At 40.4% G+C, this 20,897-nt stretch overlaps 1 protein-coding gene across 2 annotated transcripts in view; it reads right to left on the bottom strand.

The window, feature by feature from the left end:
* Window positions 1-344: 344 nt before the first annotated feature.
* Window positions 345-20,897, bottom strand: part of PRKCB (protein kinase C beta) — a 650,680-nt gene continuing 630,127 nt past the window's right edge. Inside the window, exon 17 of one of the 2 annotated variants that reach the window (XM_069106305.1) lies at window positions 345-3,342. In XM_069106305.1, coding sequence (XP_068962406.1) covers window positions 3,190-3,342 — 153 coding nt within the window. In that variant the 3' untranslated portion in view covers window positions 345-3,189. Of the gene's footprint in view, window positions 3,343-3,462; window positions 16,003-20,897 lie in introns of those variants that run through there. The other variant, XM_069106297.1, reaches the window with a different exon arrangement.

Raw genomic sequence — 20,897 nt, 5'->3', positions numbered from 1 at the left:
AATGCCTCAGACCTAGAATCTATTTATCGCATTGATCTGGAGGCCTTGGGTCACTTCTATTGGGGGGGGGGGAAGGGGAGGACTCATAGAAACTCCATGAGAGCATTCTCGTCTCATCCCTCAAAGAGTGCCAGACATCTACAGAAGTCCCCAACAACAGAGTAAATCCGTTAGGTGAACCTGGTTTAACTGGTCTAAGTCACGTGGGAAACTGGACCCTGGCAATTGATCAAAGGCGGTCTATCTTCCAGGTATATCATTTGCATTCACTTTTCTTTGTACCTGTTATTTCCTCCCCTCCCCCCCATCTCAGTGGAATGTTAGTTCTTTGAGGGCAGGGACTGTTTTGTTTTTGTCTTTGTTTACTCCCGTCCTCACACAGTTCCTGGCACACAGCAAACATTTAATAAATACTTTATTGCATTGAATTTGATTGAGACCAATCAAGAATTCCGTCTTCAGCAGCACCAGGAGACTTGGATTTCAGACTGGGTCACATGGTCTTCCCTTTGGTAGACCTCAGTTTCCTCCTTTGTGAAAGGAAATGACTGGACTAGATAGCTCTTCCCAGCTCTGGCATCCTGTGTTCAGTGTTCTAAGGCCCCTCCCAATGCTGAGTGCCTGTGTCCTTGTTCTAAAGCCCTTTCCACCTCTGGCCTTCCCTACTCCATAGGCAAATTTCTAACACTAAGTTGTAGAGCAGATGATGATATGGAAGAGTGAAGGAAGTTCTTTTACTCAACTTAGCTTGGACTAAAAGTCAGCTGAACCCTATGGCTTCGAAGAGCATTTTGTAGAGAATTTGGCTTTTACCAATGTGATAGTATACCATGGCTGTATCAAGGGGTCGATAACAACAGACTCCAAGGACAGTGTCAGACATAAGTCAACAGGACAAATAGCAGGGAGAAGTTTGGTTTTTCAGGGTGTTGACAGGTTTCATTTCTTCCTATCTATCATCTTGGAGGAAGGAGAAACATCTAAACCAATTTAGGCCTTCTCAGGCTTCTATCTATCTTTATGATGATTTGCCCCATTAAGACAAATTGTTTAATGGATCTCTCATTTTTTAGGTGAGGAAATCGAGTCCTAGATAAAATTCATCCCAGGCTTAGAAGGCTAGCTACTCTTTATTCTAATCATTTCATTTTGACACATTCTGTGGATTCTTATTTTGTTGTGTGTGTGTGTGTGTTGAAATTTTTTTGCCATGTAAAAAGTGGCTGTGGCTGGCAGAGGAACATGGGGGAGAAAATAGTTACCAGGATTGCTACAGCTTGCTCCCTTAATATGTCATTTTAAAAGAAGATATGTCCAGTGGGAAAACTTTGGCCTTCATAAAAAATGACAAAAAATTGTTTTTTCTAATAGCCCATAAGAAGAATATATACATTTTCTTCCCCCCAACTTCCATTCTTCTGGTCTTGATGTGTACAAATTTTAATGGGCAACTCTGCTAAGTCTTTGAGAAGATGACCCCCCCCAAATCTGGTGTGTGTGTGCATGTGTGCATGCGTGTGTGTGCATGTGTGCATGCATGTGTGTGTGTGTGTGTGTGTGTGTGATTGGAAGCAGAAATATCTCAGTTCAGGTCTTAAGTCACAGGAGCTGTACTGGGCATGAGGTGAGCGAGTGGTGGGGTGGGGAGGACTGTGACTCATCTTTGGAGAGAATCACAATTCATTCGATCTGACAGCAATGCTCTTTCCTACTGCCTACTAGCCTTGGCAGGAGCAGAAACCTCTTACATGGTACATCCAGGCTGGGATTACCATGTCTTTTCAAACAGAATCTAAAGGAAAAACAATGTGGAAAAAAAAGAAATTAATAGCAGTAGGGCTGAATTTTGAACAGGTCTGAAAGACTGTTGAGGAGTGTTATGGAGGTGAGGTAGGCCAGGTAGGCCCTAGCTGGAAGCCCCCACCCTGTTTACTTCCATTTTTACATGCTACATAAGAGCTAATGGGTCCTTTTAGGACTCATTGGAGAACAGTGGAGATGGGCCAAAAGGAAAAACACTCATCAGATTTGTCAGAAAAGAATATAAGATATAGAGAAGTATTAGAACAGAGAGTATGAGAGCCACAAGGCTCCTTCTAGCTTACCTCGCCTGAATCTATCATTTCACAAAGGAGGGGGATGAGGCATAGAGAAAAGGGACTTCCCCATGAGGCAGGGGCTCCATAGGTTGCCGATGACCTTTAAACACCACTACTTTACTGCTCCCTGCTGAGTTTCATGGGCAAATATGTCTTTGGAGAGAGGAAGATAGATGTATACCCTTTAGAGAGTAAGGAAACCCTCACAGAGAGGTGTGTGGGCTCAGCTCTGTGATTTGTGCTGTCCACCTCCCCCTTGCCTTGCTCCCTGGGGTGACTGAAAAAAGAGAAAGTACCCTTTACAGAAATGTCCTATCTAGTCAATTGGCAGATAGCGATACCCCAAGAGCCATTTCGGCTCTAGGAAGTTGGCCTTCTCTTTTGCTTATTTAGTGCTGCGTAGACTTTTTTGCCTGAGTCATTAATAAACATGAAAAAACAGTGAATGAATGGCCAAGTGGATACATTTCCTATGAGTGAAGGAGGAAGACATTAGCTTCATCAAGCCTGTTATACTATATACAATGCACTTAAAAATAGAAATGGGTAAAGCGTACATCTTCAATACATTAATCAGATTTAATCATCTCAACTTCTTGAACAAAAGGTTCCTCTAAGAGATACTAAGTTCACAGTAACAGCAAAGCTTACTCACAACTCTTAAATATACCGTCCATGCTTAGCATTCGAAGGGAAAAAAAAAACAACACTGTGGAATAACTGTAAAAACTTTACCAGAATGTCAGCTTCTGATTTTAAAAATTACAAAGATGGAAGCATTTTTGGGACCAGACACAGGAGTTGGAATATTTTTTTTTTGCTCATTCAATGCATAACTAAGGTTGGATTAGAGGTTGGAAAAGTTAGACCTCTTACTATTAGGTTAATGCATTTTACTCCAAATGAAACATTTTCAAATGTAGAAAACAAACTGGCAAGATACACATACAAAGAGAGGCCCCAGAAAACAATCTCTCCACATGGTGAATGGTGGCATCTGCACCGCAAATCCCGGAAGACTAGAATTCCTATTTACAATTGGGTCTAAAGTCGCCAACTTTGGGCACGACCACAGGGTTACACATCTCATCTACACATTAATAACAAATTCTGGGTTAGTGTAGGAGAATCCAGCAAACTCATTTTGGTCCAAGTTCATGATGAAGAGTTTATCAGTGGGAGTGAGTTCCACAGGCTGTCTGGTGAACTCTTTATCGAAGTTGGACGTATCCCGCTTGTCCCTCTGTCAAACGGAAAGCAGACACATTAACACAGAATGAGAAGGGAAAGAAACAAGACAGAGAAATGCCCCATCACCGAGATCCTGATACCTCCTTGGATACAATGGCAGGAGGCATCAGTATTTTTGTAAGTGGTAACAAAAACAGCAGCATGATACTGGAACTTCATTCGACATTCAGGATTCACTTCAATACAAGACACCCAAGCAAACTTGATTGAAAGTTTGCAGAATAACAAACAAACAAAGAACAAACCACAAACAAAAACTGTTCTATAACAGATAACCTAATATGATGGAATCTTCTTCGATTATGAAAGGTTACGATGTGGTTTTTTTGTATTTTCATATAGTTGTCCACACACAGAGACAGAAACACAAACACAGACACACACACAGACACACACACACACACACTTCTCTGAGTTCTATCCTTCCAGTGGAATTATTTTTAAACTTTTTTTTTTTTGCAACAGGCAAAACAATCACTGGAATCATGGGTCAGCATTCCCCAGTGGGGAAAAACATTTGATTACTGCCCTGAGTGCCCAGGGAGTTCTTGGTGCCCTTGTATTCAGCCATTCAGGAGGCTGAGAAGCAACATGGACATCATTCATCAGAGGATTTTTCCCAGCTTTAACACCATAGTTTTCCTTTGTACTGAGGCTTGCCCAAGTGACCACATGGGAAACCAAGTGATGCCTGAGCTGAGCTGCAGCAGGCATCATAGGGAGGGCGCAAAGCAGGAGATTTCCTCCAAGGGCATTCAAGACTAGATAATAGCACTCACATTAGTGGTAACAAAAGCCCCAAATGGAAACGTTACAGATGTGTAATCTTTGCCAAGTAGGATTGTCTCCAAAATTGGCCCTTAAACAAAATAAATCACTGAGCTGATGTTAATATTTTAATTAGGTTGATAGTCTCCTCAGAGTCATTCAAATTTACTGTTAGCAAAGAGCTATAGTTTGCCCCCCTGAGTTGTACCAGAGAGTGTCTCAGTGGGAGCTAAAGCCCCTAGAACCTACCTGCATGGAGCTTTTAACTCTCCCAAAGCCCTTTCATGGCTAGTATCTATTTTCCTTCTCAGGACAACCCTGTGAGGATGGTAGATCATTTGTTACCACCTTCATTTGACAGATGAAGAAACTTAGGATGAGGAGAGAAGTGAAATGACTTGTGTAAAGTAACCTGGGCAGTTAATGAAAGAACTGAGACTAAATTTCAAGAATTATGTTGACTCTAAAACCCAGGCTTGTCCTAGGCTCCAAAGATCTAATTATGGCCTGGTCAAATCCTCTGGCTAGGGGCCACTAAGGTGGTAGAGCAACCTAGGATCAAGAAGCCTAGTGTCACTGCTGCTGCTGACAATAGAGTCTCAGGACTTTTGTAGGGTCAGTGATTCGAGGTGTTCTCAGAATTGTTTGGAATGGACGGATAGGGCAATTCAGCTTTTTGTCAGAAGTTGGGCCTCTAATAGAATTCTGTGCTGGGATGGGGCCTTGCAGATCACCTAACATGATGGCAGCTGAGATAATTTTTCTGGGGAGTATAGCTTTCTGTTCTTTTCAAACTTTTCATATTCATTGTTCACGTGGTCTTTCTCCTGCTCTCCTTTCCCCACCCCTTCCATACCATGAACTGGGAGAACTCCCAAGGCTTAAGGATTGCATTGTGAAATCAGATGAACTAATAGCTGTAAAGCATATGGGCTGGGAAAATGATTGTCTATAGTCACAGGACGGGAGGAGTTAGAGAGGGCTGTGCAGGGAAATGTGCGGTGTTACATCATGGAAATGTGACTGAGGGTTGTCACTGCCAAGCAGTTTAACAATTACTGTTCCACCAGCCCATTCTACCCCAAGTTATATTATACTGTGTGCCTGGGGCTTGGACTATGGCGAGGATACCCTCCCTTCCCTGGTGCTGTTTAGTTGTTCTGAGACACCAACTCCCAATTATTCTATACAGACTTGTCCTGCAAGATCCTAAAGGACTGAGCTAGAACCAAGGCTGTATCTGAATCTGTAGGGAGATACATTTTAACTTAATATAAGAAATAACTTTCTTTCTTGTTCCTCCCTCCCTTTTTTCCTTCCTTCCTTCCTTGCTTCCTCCCTCCCTTCCTTCCTTCGTTCCTTCCTCCCTTCTTTCCTTCCTCCCCTTTTCCTTTCTTTATTCCTCTCTTCTTTCCTTCCTTCCTCCCTTTTTTCCTTCCTTCCTTCCTTGCTTCCTCCCTCCCTTCCTTCCTTTGTTCCTTCCTCCCTTCATTCCTTCCTCCCTTCTTTCCTTCCTTCCTTCCTCCCCTTTTTCCTTCCCTTCTTCCTTCCTCCCTTCTTTCCTTCTTTCCTTCCTTCCTCCCTTTTTTCTTTCCTTCCTTCCTTCCTTCCTTCCTTCCTTCCTTCCTTCCTTCCTTCCTTCCTTCCTTCCTTCCCCCTTTCTTCTTTTCTTTCTTTCTGGCAGTAGGGGTCAATTGACCAGGGTCACACAGTTAGCAAGTGTCTGAGAGCAGATATGAACTCAGGTCCTCCTGATTCCAGGGCTCTATCCATTGCTCCACCTTGCTGCCCCATAATTTTCTAATCAGTAGGATTGTCTGATGATAATTGGCTATCTCTCAGGGTAGCAAATGGTGAAGCAGAAACTGGGTGACCTCTTGGATTGTTTTAGAGGGGATTCATAGTAGGGGCTGGTCTATTTGGTACCCTGTAAGTTACTTTCTAATTCTGAGACAAAGGATTCTGTATGAATGGCACTGAAATTTTCAAGAGAACCCACTTCAAATTATTCCATATTACATGGTGTCATATTGTCAGTCCTTAACCTTAGCCCAGATACAATGATACCCCTCAAAATCAGTGGTTCAATGTTAAGATTTTCCTAGAGTCTAAGTTCCGAGTTTTGTTCACTAGCTTAGGTTTGTCATCTTATTGGCTAGTGTTCATGGTACCCAGGTCTTTTGATGCATGTTCCTGATAGGGCACAGTTCTAGTGGGAGCAGCCCAGAACAATTCCTGGTTTTTAATGGTCCATGAACTCATCCAATCTATTTTTTGTCCTCCATTCACTAACTTTCCATTCTTAAAAAAATCATTAAATGTCTAAAAGTTGGAAGGAATCTTAGAAATAATCCTGTCCATTCTGAAGAGGGGGAAATTATGACCCTAATATTCTAAGTAATTTGTTTAAGGTCACACAGTCTAGACTATTGACTTCTAACCCAAAGTTCTTTCTACTATCTCATGATGCTCTCTTCCATTTCCCTGCTCCATCCATCAAACTGTTTTCTTAGAAAGCCATGTAATATGGAAGAAAGAACATTGGTTTAGGGATCAGAAGATGTACTTTTAAGCCCTCTGTATAATCTTGGGGAAGGCACAGGCACCCTCTGGCTCTCTATTGTAACATAAAGGGATTAGGTTCAATGATCCTAAAGGTCATCTTTCATCTTCTATGGTTCAAGGATGTGGCCCTGTGAGGTGGGCATCTGCATCTTTGATTGTTCCTGCCCTTCTAGCTGTATCAATCCCATAGGATTTAATGCTCAGGGTTCTGGCTTATTTCATAGGATGAGAATTTCCAGTTATCTAAAGGAAAGTCTGACAGTTTTTCATTATTTTCTCTTCTTTCTAAAATAAAAGAAAGTAGATATATTTCTTCCTGGAGAAATTTGGGAAGCTGTTCTTAAGAGACACTAAGGGACACTGACTCCATAAGATAGATGAATTGCTTAATCTTTTGGAGCTCCAGCTTCTATATTCATAGGAGACACTTAAAAAAAAAGATCCAGTAACAAAGTCCACAGCCCTAGTGCTCCATGCATAGATGTATGAAGTGTGGGTGATAAATGAAGACTACTTGATATCCTAATACAAGGAGACAAATTTAACTTTATAGCTATCACTGAGACTTGATAAGTTGTGGCCAGAGACTGAAACCAGAGATTCCTGCAAGGTACAGGATTAATAGAAAGGAGATGGTAGCAGAACAATCTAGTAAAATAAGAAGGTATATTCTTTTAAGGACTATCCACAGTCCTGAGTGGGTGAACCATAGTAGGAAGCCTTTGGGGAAAAGCAATAGAGAAAGAAATAGAAACCCGCATGATAACATTCTACTTGGTCCCAGAGGGCACAGCCAGGAATAATGCATGGAAACTGCAAAAGGAAAATTTAGGTTTAGTGCAAAGAAAAACTTTCTAGTAATTTGGGCTGTTCAAAGGTAGAACAAGTGGCTTTGAGAAGTGGCGGGTCCTTTTCCTCCTTGGAGGTCTTATGGAAAGGTTGGATAATCAGTTGTTGGGTACATTCTATTGGAGTTTCCTTTTGTGTATGGATTGAACTGGAAGGCTACTGAGGTTTCTTTCCATTCTCAAAACCTGTGATTCTATAAATGAGGAAATATAAGGGTTCAGAAGCATCACAAACCTGACATAGAGAAATTACGTGATGGTATGGGGGGGGGGAGTGTCTGCTACAATTATTTGGATGTTTGCCAGACTAAGCAGAGCTTTCTATAATTTCTCAAATGTGCCTAATGGTGATTTTATTCTGCAAGAGGTGGAGGAATAAATCAGGAGAACTTCTGTTCTGGATCTGACTCTCATAATAAAGAGGAAATAGTTGTTGGTTTAGAAAAGATGGAAACCTTGTGGGGAATAGACAGTACTGTCTCAGAATTTGTGCTAGAGGAGAAGAGAGCCAGGCACAGTTAGATACACATCCAAGGTTTTGAAAGCAGGTTTCAAAGGATTCTGAGGAAGGGTCCTATGGGGGAAGTCTATGAGGGAAGTTCATCTAGGAGCTAGGGGAAACAATTGAGGATGAAGTTTTGAAGACATCATTCTGATAAGAAAGAATAGGAAGAGCTGTCTAAGGTGGATTCATCAAGCAGTAAAAAAATAAATAAATAAGACATGTAGAAGGTAGGAGTCAAGACAGGTAACAGAGTATGAATACCAAATGTGGTCCTGTAAGAATTCTGACAGGTGTGCTAAAGCTCAGAATGAACTGAAAGGTGAGCTGAATGAGGTGAGGAAAGTTAAGAACAACAAAAGGGATATTTTAGCTATATTTTGGGAAAATACCATCAATGAAGGTATAGGACTGTTGTTTAGGGGTGAACGATGAAAGATGTCAGAAAATAGAGCTGCTTGATTTTTATTTCTGTTTTTCTCATCTCTCCCCCTCCCTCCCCGCCCCAAGGAGAATGATCTTTCACCCGAAAAGGACAAAACAAAAATGGTTAATTAGGGAATTGATGTCCAAGATAAGTTGGAATATTTGGGAGAATGGGAGGAATGCTACAGATTTGGAGAAAGACAATATTTTTCTTAAATAAGGGGAAATAGAATGATACTTGAACATAGGCCAGGGAAATTGACTTGTATGCCTACAAAAATCCTAGAGCAGACTATTAAAAAAGGATGATTAGTGAACATTTAGGAAAAGCAGCATCCAGCATGGTTTCATCAGGAATAGGTCATGTCAAACTAACCTAATTTCTTTTTTTTTTGACAGACCTACTAGACTTTGTAGAACAGCACTGCTGTAGACAAAGTTTACCTAGATTTTAACAGAGTATTTAACAAAACCTCATATTATTCTTGTGAAAAAAGTGGAAATAAGTGATCTAAATGATAACACAGTTGGGAAAATTTGTAACTTGCTGAACTAGCATTCCCAGAGTCAGTGGTTTAATATCAGATTGGAAAGGGGTCTCCAGTGTAGACTCAAAGAGTCAGTGGTTTAATGTCAGATTGGAAGGGGGTCTCCAATGTAGACCCAATGAGTCAGTGGTTCAATGTCAGACTGGAAGGAGGTCTCCAGTGTGGACCCAAAGAGTCAGTGGTTTAATGTCAGACTGGAAGGAGGTCTCCAGTGTAGACCCAAAGAGTCAGTGGTTTAATGTCAACTTGGAAGGAGATCTCTAGTGTAGTGAATCAGAAATCTGTGACTGACCATGTATTTTTTGACATTTAAAAAAATCAATGACTTTGTTAAAGGTGTTGATTACACATTCTTTTCAAATTTTTAGATGTGTGTCATCTAAAAGATGGGAGGGGTAGATAACATCATGGATGAAAGAGACAGGATCTATAAATCTATGGACTATAGATCACATTGGAACAAAGCTAACATGATCCTATTTAATAAGGACAAATATAAATGTTGACACTTGGGGGTCATTATTAACTTCACAAGTATTAGACGTGGGAGATCTGGCTATTTCTGAAAGAAGATATAGAAGTTTAAGGGGTTTGTGAGCTCATTATGAATCACCAGTCTAATAGACAACCAAAAAAGCTAATATCATTTTTAGTCTTTAGGACTTGTATAGTGTTAGGAATAAATCCTGCTGTTTATTCCATGGCCAAATTATACCTAGTATATTGTGTTCAGTTCTGGTTGGCTCATTTTAGGAACTGATAAACTGGAGAGCATCCAGAGGAAGGCAAAATGCCTTGAGATCACACATGTTAAAGGACATTGAAAGAATTAGGAATATTCAGACTGAAAAATTAAAGGTAGGATATTTGCATTCAGGTGTTTATAGGGTTAGAGGGATTAGACGGATGAGGGATTAGACTTTTTTTTCTTGGCCGCAGTGAGCAGAGCTGGGAGCAAGGAGTAGAGTAAACAGGTAAATTTAAGTTTAGGAAGAAGTTCCCAATTATGGTTGCCCCAAAGTAGAAAGGACTAACCTTAAGCCACAGTGGATTCCACCTCACTGGACGTCTTCAAAAAGTGGTTAATGGTCATGGTGAGGGTCCTGATTCAGGTACAGCTTAAACTAGATAGCTTCTGAGGTCCCTTCAAATTCCAAGATCATCAATTCTTTTTGCATGTATTTATGGATATTAATGTGAAGGGAAGATATTTTCCTGGTATGAATTCTTGATCTTCTGCTAAAGTCATACATCCTTTGATGCCTCATTGGCATGGAGGTGACCCTGGACTCTTTAAATCATATTCAGTGGCATTCATTAGGTCTTCCCAACTCCTCCTCAAAATCAAGTCAATAACCTCGTGCCCTGAGTAGTATTTGGAAAGGGCACAATTTAGTCAATTCTCCAGGACCTTAGAGTCTTTCAGCTTTAGTTTGGGTTTAGATTATGTCCCTGTAAATTTCAGATGCTTGTCATCCAGGAAATAGCCTAGTTCAACTGGAAAGACTCATTACCAGGAATTTAGCTTACATGTATGAAATCTGGATCCCTGAAAAAATTCCTGCTATGATTCCCTAGGTTTTTCCTCTTAAAATTCATTTACTCTCTGACAATAGTACTACTAGCAAGACCAGAGAGACTGAATGATACGTTATACTGAAGAAGAAAGGGAACAGCCATAGAGAAGAATTCAGCCTACATAGATATTCCTAAGAATGGAATAATTAAGGCACAGGTTAAACTTGGGAGGCAATAGGGTGAATCTGAAAAATGATGTCTAAAGAAATATTGTTTTTCTCCCAATTCTGTCTATGAGATAGTCTAATATCTGACATTTGCAAGGGGCACATTGGTTCTTTTGTTACATGTTTCATATGAATCAATGGTGATCATCTTTGCCAGAAAAAAAATACCTGGGTTTACCAGATGGCCATTCTAAAATCAGAACTGTCAAAGGAACTAACAATTCAAATAGTCTAATCAGAACGAACAACCAGGTGAAGATTCTAGGCGCTCCAACAGCCTGTCAGATGGTAGATGGGGCCAAGGGCTAAATCTGAAGTTCTGTTTTGTGTGTTTTGGACTGGAATTCAGGAGACCAATGTAGTCTTGGCAGGCTTATTGACTAGCAAACCACAACTCATTTCTGGACCAGGTGACTTCTGGGGTCTTTTCTATCACCAACAGTCTATGTTCAAAAGTCCAATCTATAACAGACATCTCACATTTTGCGAGTCTAAATGAACTCTAAGGACTAAGGATTCTGGCCCTTTCTAAATGGAGAAGAAGCAGTATCTGTTATAAGACTTCCTTCCTTTCTCACAAAGGAAAAGCCACTAACTCCTTCTGATTTTGGAAAAAAATACTTCTCTTTGAGCCTTGGTTTATCTGTAAAATGAGTTTTGGGGTCTCATTGATTCCTAATTTTTCTTCTAGTTCTAATATTCTACTGCTCTCAGCTACAGCTATTTTTCTACTACCTAGACTATAGATAGTGACAGCAGAGAAGGAAATCCCATGATATAGAGTGATGGGAAGAGAAAGAATAAATGAAGAATAGATTTTAGGGTTAGAGGAGATGAGCAGAATTCTGAAGCATTTTTTCCCCTTAAGGAGAAGAAATCTTACCTCTGTGCTGTTGGTCAGGTTTCCTAAATGCCCTTGATGATCTTTTGGATGTTTTGGATCTTGGTAGTATATAAACTCCTTGAGGGCAGGAACTATTTCATTTTTCTTTTTATCCTCAGTACCAATACAATGTCTGACACATACAGTAGATGCAAATAAATTCTTGTCTGAGGGATGCCAGGAGTACATGGAAACCCAAGCTAAGGGCCACTGGGGCTGTCAGGGAAGTCATTTGGAAGTGTTAGCTTAAGTGATCTATCTCTAGTGAACAGTCATTCCTCTTCAATAACTTTTGGGTCCCTTCATTCATCAAAGGAAAAAATGCACTTATTTTACTAGTTGGGGAAGTAGAAGTAAGGGACTGTACCCACAGGAACCCTTCCAAACCTTATGGGAATATTCCCAGTCTGACCAGTGGAGGTTTTTCTATCTCTTCTCCTTCATTCTTCCTAATGGGAATGGTTTTGTTGGATCTGCTTTGGCTTCATGATTCAAAGCTTCTGAAGAGAACAGTGAAGAGAACATCTGGTTCTTTTTACTAGCTCAGAAGGAGAATTGGGTTCAAATTGTGACTCTGCTCCTAGCTATGGGCCCATAGACAAGTCCCCATCTCTGTTTGCCTCTACTTCATCTATAAAACGAGAGGAACAAAATCAATGCTTTGCAGGGATCACTTTCATCTCTAAAATTCTGTAATTCTCCTCTTTCCAGCATGTTATAGTAGCTTCCTCTTCCCACACACTCCCTGCCCTGGGGATCATTTGGATGGGGCATATCCAGGGCCCTGGTTCAGCTAGAGATTGGGGGCTGGAGCCTGATCACTCATGGGCCAGAGGCAAGGAGCTGATGCTGTGGGAAAAGCATTGAACTTGGAAGGCAAAAAATTTGAATCCTAGTCCTTACTCTACAACTGACTAATTTGGTGACTGTGAACAAGTCATTTCCCCCACAGGTTGTCAATTTCCTCATTTTCAAAATAAAAAGGCAGGAATAATTCAAAATTCTTTCTAGTCCTAATTCTATGTTTCATTATCTAAAGTCCATTCCTAGTCTAATATTCTGGTTTTTGTTTTATCTCTAAAATTCTGTTATTTAAATAACATTCTGGCAGGCTTGGTTCTTCCATTTGCTAGCTGTGTGACCATAGGGATGCACTTTTACTCCTCTGAGCCTTTTTTTTCTCATCTGTAAAATGGGTCTAATAATACACCACCTAACTCATGAGCTTATTGTGAGGGTCAAAAGAGATTATATATTTCAAAATATTTTGAAAACTGAAAAGAGCTATGTAAGTGAAAGTTGTAATTATTAGTTGTTATTTTTATATTCTAAGGTTCCTTCCATCTCTGATATTCTATCCTCTGTGATTCTGAGGAGGAAAAGCAAGGGTAGCTTGTGAAAGGACAAGCCTGAGTGAATGAGAAAGAAAACCAAGAAGAGAGGAAGGGGTCAGGCAGAAGAGGATGGAGAACAGGGCAGGAAAAAGGTGAAGCAATAAAGGATGGAATGAGAATGTGGAATCCATGTAAAAAGGAGCATATGGGAAAAGCAAGAGCCCATGGAACAAGGTCAAAGGAAAAGTGATGTGAGGTAGAAGGGGGGGGCAGAAAGGAACACAAAGGGCTTTACTGACTTGTCTTTTGCTTGATTGGATCATGGAATCAAAACATTTCTGTCAGGGGACTTCCTGAGTTTTACCTCCAGCTGAGACCCCAATGCCATGTAGCCAGTATCTGCTCTTTGAGGATAAGTTAGGTTTGTTGGGTCATTCAAGAGGCATTGTCTTTTAACTGGGGCAAGCGGGGTGGGCTAGAAGGAGAATTCTCTTATGACCACAAAATATGCCTTGGAATTGGAATCAGACACAAAGGGAAGTTGGGAAAAGTTGGGAAGGAAGCGAGTAGCAGATGATATTAGGAAATTGGGGACTCTAGTCCCTAGTTTTCTAATGGGAACATGCTGTCAAAAGTGACAGAGTTAGGAAAAGAGAGGGAATCTTGGTGACCAATGCCTATTTTTCTTTTTGTGAGCTTTTTATTTCACTCTTTCAACTTGTCCTTCTCTCTAAGACCACAAGTCCAGAGTCAGTGTGCCTACCCAAGGGTCCACTAGAACCGAAAATCTCTCCTTGAACTTCTTCAGGCTGTTCTGTTTGACCTTTGACAAGGATTGAGACTGGGACAGTGATAGAGACTGGACTGGTGATTCCATAGGTACATGGAACTCTCTGATGAGTGAACTTCTTCTACTAATGCATGTTGACACCTTGTCTACAGTGTACAGTCTTAGAGAGCTGTCCAGAGTCCTAAATCCTATGTGGCTGGGAATAATTATGGTGACAATGAAAAAATGTCTTTGATAATGGCATTTATGTAGCACTGTATGGTTTATAAAGCTCTTTCATATCTGTTTCTCTCATGTGATCTTCACAATAGCTCCATGAAGGTATGCAGCATTTCCCTTTTTTTTTTTTTAGCATCTAGGGAAACTGAGATTCTGTGAGATTAAGTAACCTGTTCAGTATCACATAGGTAATGGCATGGCAGAGCCAGACCCCAGAGGAAGTAATGATCATTTGAGCCTTGGGGTGGTTATACTTTTTATAAGAAAAGGAAGACCTATTTTGAGGGAATTTGGGTCTTTGTATGACACCTAAGTTTGGTCACTTTGACTCTTAAATGATTCTCCTGTGGTGACTTACTGTGTGCTCTGATGTGGGCTTCAGGGTTCTATGGTCAGTGTCCAAATTTCTTCCCTTCCCACTGAATGCTAGATGGCCCTGTACCTTTCTATCTCATCTGGCTTTCTGCTGGTACATGGCATCAGAGAGTCCCAAACTATAGCGCAGGTCAGCATTTATCAAAGAGAATAGTTGTCTTTTGATTCTCTTTCTTTCCATTTTTATTATATCTCAATACTGGAAAAAAAATTGGCACATTACAGATATTAAGCATACCAATACAAACTGACACTTCCACAAACATCTCACAAAACATCATAAAAGGAAATAATAAGACTGTTTCAAGAGATTTGTCCTTCCCAAAGCTCTTAATTATCTTCCCAACGGCAGAAACAAATCCTATATCCAAAGGCAAGTATCTGCATGAATATCCATTCTGACACTTTTTTTTTTTACAGGTATGGTTAGGTTTCACACGGCTCTTCTTTTTAAAAATCATAGCAGTTCATTGTTGTTAATAACATTTTGGACACATATTTGAAGCACGCATAACAAAGTGAGTAACTGTTTTGGCATTTTAATGACAATCAACCCCTCCCACCCCCCAAGAAAATCAAGTTTGGAATGTAATGTAAAACCATGTTATGTAGGGAGCTAACTAGAGTGACCATGAGCTTTCAAGAGTTTGTTCCAAAGTGCCCTTTTCAAGTAGTTTGGAGATGGTGATGGATATGTGCTATTTGGAAGCAAAAGCAACATGACAATAATATAACAAGCAGCCATATTAGATCACCAGCAGTAGGATTTCTGTTGCTGGTTACTATAAATTAGTTATCTATAGGGCAGAGGAAGGGCTAGAGAATGACAACCTAGCTCAAATGCCTGTCTATAGTTGATTCTCCTCTCAATTCTACACTAGAAATAGAAAAGCACAGCCTTAAATATGTAATCTTCATTTGTAGTTAAAAAAGGAATATAGTTCCTTTTTTAACTTCAAGATCTCATTATTTTCTTTGGAACAAAAGGGAAATTTTCAAATATTAGGATATAAATTCTGTACTGGATAATGAGATAAGTTTAGTGCTAAATGCTTCAGTCTTTCCTGCTAGGAAAAGAAAAAAAATTAGTCTATCAAAGTGGTCTCAGATTGCTGAGTTAAATATCTTACCCAATGGTCAACTGGATCCTTAACTAGCTCGGAGGATCTACAAAAATGATGAGGGAGAACAAGGGACATGAAAGGAAAGATAAGCTTCCTTTCTTTTGACCAGGTTGGTTAGCTAACATAGAATCAACTCCGAATACAATTTGATAGAGTGCATTTATGTGCTGTGCTGTGCCATTTTGCATGATCCCAGATGTTAGAGATACTCTTAACTACTTGAAAACACTTATGGCTCTGAAATATGGTCACTCTAGTCTGACTACAAAAAAAAAATCACAAATGCAACTTTGCAATGAAAAAGGTCACCAAGACAGCTGTCGGGATTGCATGATAGAAATGAAGGACGGAGATCTACACAGCTACTTAGCTCTTGACTTCAGGTTTTAAAAATTCAGAGTTAACAAAGGAAAATCCTTCGAATTCTGATTGGTCAATGTTCCTGATGACTTCCTGGTCAGGAGGTGTTAGGACGGGTGGATGGCGGGTGAAAAACCGGTCGAAGTTTTCGGCATTTCGCCCACACTATGAGAGGGGAAGAAAAGAACTTGTGGTGGGTGGAAACCAAAGCAAATTAAACAAAACAAAACTGGGGTGTGGTTCTCTTTCATCTCTTTCCATTCACTCTTTGTCCAGATTAGTTCAATGACCAGACATGATTGAAAAGAAAAGCAAAAGCAAAATATTTATGACTTTGGGTTTCTGCTATGTTTTGGGTTAGCTCATGAGTAGCTCTTATGATTTTGCAGCCCAGCCAGGGATTGTGGAATAGGAATGAGATGGCAGGGCCAATGACATGTGGTGTAGTCCCCAATTTTAACTCATTGGAAACAGGGAACTGAGCTTTAGAAAGAAAACTTGTTACTTTAATAGCAGCCTCTCTCTGACATGCTTCATATTTACAGTATGCAAATTGACATCTGGAAAATCATTTATACATCACCTGAGAACTTCCAGTACCTTGCTGTTGAGCAGGCACAATCCTTTCTTCCTGTTCTTGGTGAGAAAGCAACAGATGTTTTCCATCTTAGTAGAACATATACATTTAAAACTCCCGTTACCTGATGGTGTTGAAGGAACCATGGGGTTCCATGGCAGGGTATTGGTCTTAAGGTTGGCAGGTGAGGTTAGTTACCCAGGAGATGTTGATAAATATTTGTTATCTTAACAAGTTAATATGTAAACACTTTATAGGAATACTTACTTGTTGAGCAGCGTAATTTCAAGAGCAGATATGGGAGGATCTTTAGATCTCTACTTTTAGACAAGACTCGTGTATTTTATTTAGTCTGGGGCCAGGTCCCCTCAGCATTGGCTGTCCTTTGTAATTTAGCTGGGTCTTCCTGGAGTCTATATATAGACATTCTCTCCCATTCACACACAAACAAGACTCTGTTCCCTGGATTCAGACCTGAACAGGCCAGCTCCTTGGGAACATTCATTCACACAATTGAACAAGAGGGGACAGGCTGTCTCAATACTGCAGATGAAAAGTTCCCAGTCCCTGTGGCCCCATGAGGGAGCCAAACAATAGCTCATCTAACTCTAACATGCTCTGCCCAAGCAGAAGTAAGTGACCAGTTCATATCACCAAATGATAGTGTCTCAGAGTAACTACCGACTCTTCTAAGTGGGTTGCCTTGAACTTCTCCCCACTATATGCCTACTGATACTGTTCTTCCCCTGTGCCATGCCTATCTGTACATCGGAGCTTTTACTATCTTGTTGTGTCTGATAGTTGCCTCCATTGCTGGTCCTTATCTTGAAAGGTTTTGACTTTTACCAAGTACTTCTAACTGTGCTGATAGTTTATCAATGTGTAAGTACACACTGCTGAAACCCTTTGCAGCTGGGAGAACTTGGAAGAAATTACTTTAGATGGGTAAGTGAGATGTGTGCCAAATAATGGCTAAGAATGAATTCTCCAGACCAAAGGCAAGAGTCATTGTTCATCTCCAACCTCCTTATTCCCTGGGTTCTCCCCAAAGATTAATACCTACTGGCCAAGGGCAGGATTGTAAAACCATCACTATACTCACAAAACAGATGTCTCCTAGGCAATAGTAAAAATTAGATCTTGGAAAGGTATAAAGTGCAGTGTTCTTTGCTTTTCCAAGGACTCAGGCCATTATAAGGAACATTTGGTAGAACACAAGAGAATGTGGCCATTAGTCGTGTTCCTAGATTCCATGGCCCCCGCCTTGTTTCCTTCCTCAAATCCTTCCTCAAATTCCTTCCTCAATTCCCTGAGAAGCAACAACAATGAAGGTCAGCAAGGGAGGGCAAGAACAACCTAGCATGGAAGCCCTGGGGTCCTTGGAACATTTTTTTCTTCATGGTTATAATATATATTTTGTGGTGTATAGATTTAAAAAAAAAGTCACATACCCCTCCCCCACCCCAGCTCAAAATATTATTGTGGTTCACTATTGCCTACTAAATTTCTGATCATGGCATTCAAGGCTCTCCCCAATAGGACACTACTTTGACTTCCTAGATTTATCATCTATACTCCAAGAAGGGCAACTGATTATCATGTTAAAGACTGGAATTCTCCTGTATCTTAATCCTGAATGTTCTCTTTATCCTTCATCCCCCATTTCTGTTAAAATCCCAACCCTTCTTCAAAGAAACCATATGGGATACTGGCTTAAGAGCTGAGCTTAAAATCAAGAAAACTTGAGTTCAAATCCTCCTGTCATGTTCCAACATCATCTTCTTGGTGCTATGGGCAACCCTCTAAAATCTATAGATTTCAGAGAAGATGTTGACCTGCATTATTAGAGAGATATTCCACATGGTAAAGCTACAAATGAAATCATAGTCAACAGTTGATGATTGAGTGGGTGTTTTCCTGTCGCAGATATAGGGAAGAACCCTTTTGGTTTGGTACTATGGACCTCAAAGAGGGATAAAAATCTCTATTTGTTTAATTTGGGATCAGCTTCTGTGTCTACCAAACTTAGGGTCTACCGTCAACAGGTATCACATAATCTCTAAGTAGTGGACTTAGTAGCATCATAAGCTACTAGATTCAGAAATGGAAGGGATCTCGTAAGAGGCCATTTAATCCAATTCCCTCATTTTACAAATGAGGAAACTGAGGCTCAGCCAGGTGGAGTAATTTGCCCAAGTTCACACAGATGGTAAAGAGCAGAGCCAGGATTTGAACTCCAAATCCAGTCCCCATTTTCACTCTACTACTATGTCTCCCTGGGACACATGACCAAGCATGTGTGACCAAAAGGAATGGACAAGGCTTCTGGGCTTTTGTCTTTGACCTTACTTCTTCTTGCTTGCCTTCCAGATGTGGAGGCAACAGAAGCTCTTCTACTTTTCATTTTTTCCCCTTTTGGTGGCCCAGGGGAACTCCTAAGTCTCCATCTCTCTTGGCTTTATATACACGCCTAGATTATTATCCCCATTTTTACAGTTGAGGAAACTGAGGTTATGAGACTTGTCCATGGTCACACAGTAACTATCTGAGGTAGGATTTGAGGTCAAGTCTCTTGATTCCAAGGCTAGCAGTCTATCCATTATGCTATCCTGACTCTCAGCATTTAATTACTAAAGTATGCTTCAACAAATTTATTGTAGAGACTTCTTTCTATACATTCAACAAATGTACTTACATCATTAAATCCAAAGTGGCTAGCCTTGGGGAACATGTGACTTTAAATGACACATTTCCTGATTTTCCATCATTCTAGTTTCTTCCCTTGGCTGATTATTTCCAATTTATCTTGTATACAGCTTGTTTAAATAGTTGTTGGCATGTTGTCTGCCCCATTAGATTAAGATCAGGGATAGTCTTTTACCTTTCTTTGTATGCATAGTGCCCGGCATATAGTAGGTGCTTAATAAATGTTTACTCACTGATCTCTGGTGATGCCTTTTTCCATTCTTCTCTAAGCAAACAGAAACTGGAATGTGATGTGGATACTAGTTAGTATCTGCTGACCGGCAAATAAGAACAAGTGGATTTTTTTTGGGGGGGGGTGCTTTATTTATTTCTTTATTGCTCTAGGAGCAGTTGTAATGCAGTTACATAAAACTCAGCAACATTTCTTGCTGTTTAAAATGGGCCTCATACACTCGAAGAGCTTTGGTGTGAATCAACATTTTCACACATGACTCGAATCAAAACCATGGCTGTGATCACAGATGTCAGATGTTCATTTGGAAGACCAAATGAAACTGAATTCAAGAGTCTCACACCAAGTTCTGAGTTTACAGGCAGATGCAAAAGGGGTCATTAAATGGTGAACGCTTCTTTGTAACTTGTACTTAAATTATGGTAAACATGAAGGACAGCACTAATTGATTGACCAACAGCGAATGGACTTTTTTGGCAATTCATGGAACCTAAAAAATGGAGGTGCTGTCATCTCTATTGGTAGTGGGAGTACCCATTCTGATGGAATCCTTGATTTTTTCCTTTTTTTTTTGTCTTTTTGGAGGGCGGAAGGCAGTGCAATTGGGGTTAAGTGACTTGCCCAAGGTCACACAGCTAGTAAATGTATCAAGTGTCTGAGATCAGATTTGAACTCAGGTCCTCCTGACTCCAGGGCCAGTGCTCCATTCACTGTGCCACCTAGCTGCCCCCAAATCCTTGATTTTTTTTTAAAGTAATGAAATATAAGCAACCTTAGTAGGGAAGGGAACAAGCTTGGTATAAAGTACTTACTATGCCCCAGGCACTGTGCTAAGTGCTTTACAAATATTATCTCATTTGATCCTCGAAACAACCCTGAGAGATGGGTACTGATTTCCTATTTTACAGATGAGGAAACTGATGCAAACAGAGGTTATGTGACTTGCCCAGGGTCACACAGCTAGTCATACCTGATGCTGGATTTGAATTCAAGAGCCCCTGACAAGAGGTACACTTTTGGGGAGTCTTTCATGAAATCTCTCTGGATCACTCTGGTCACACCTATAACAAACTCAAGGCATGTTAGTGAGTGATATTTCTGCAAAAGGAGTATGCTCCCTGCAAGTTTCAGGCTAAGACATAAAACGCAGAACGGGTTTTATGTAATACAATAAAAATACACTAGGGACTCATACCTAAACCTACATAATATTTGACTATATAATTGACTGTAAGAGTCAAGAAACTCTCTCTCCTCTTTCTGCCTCTTTCACCCCCTTCCAACAGGAACCTACAGGATCCTTTTGACTTTGTGTACTAACTTATGTATGAGTGCCCTGTCCGATAAAAGAAAGGGAAAGAATTAGGCATCGCTAGAATCAAGCAACACTCCCCTCAAAATTATGTGTTTCAGTAGGGTATAAAGACCCTACACGTGCTGAATCTATGTGACCTTTTATACCAATAAGGGTCAAGGTCTGAGTTTATTTCTCTGATTGAGGGGGATTCCTGTTACTCCTCAATGATCTCTCCTCAATTTACTGGT

The sequence above is a fragment of the Petaurus breviceps genome, unplaced genomic scaffold, assembly GCF_028583685.1.
Source record: "Petaurus breviceps papuanus isolate PSGF00001 unplaced genomic scaffold, PetGlider_PUasm1.0 138, whole genome shotgun sequence".
NCBI lineage: Eukaryota > Metazoa > Chordata > Mammalia > Diprotodontia > Petauridae > Petaurus > Petaurus breviceps.
This window is presented reverse-complemented; position numbering and strand designations above follow the sequence as displayed.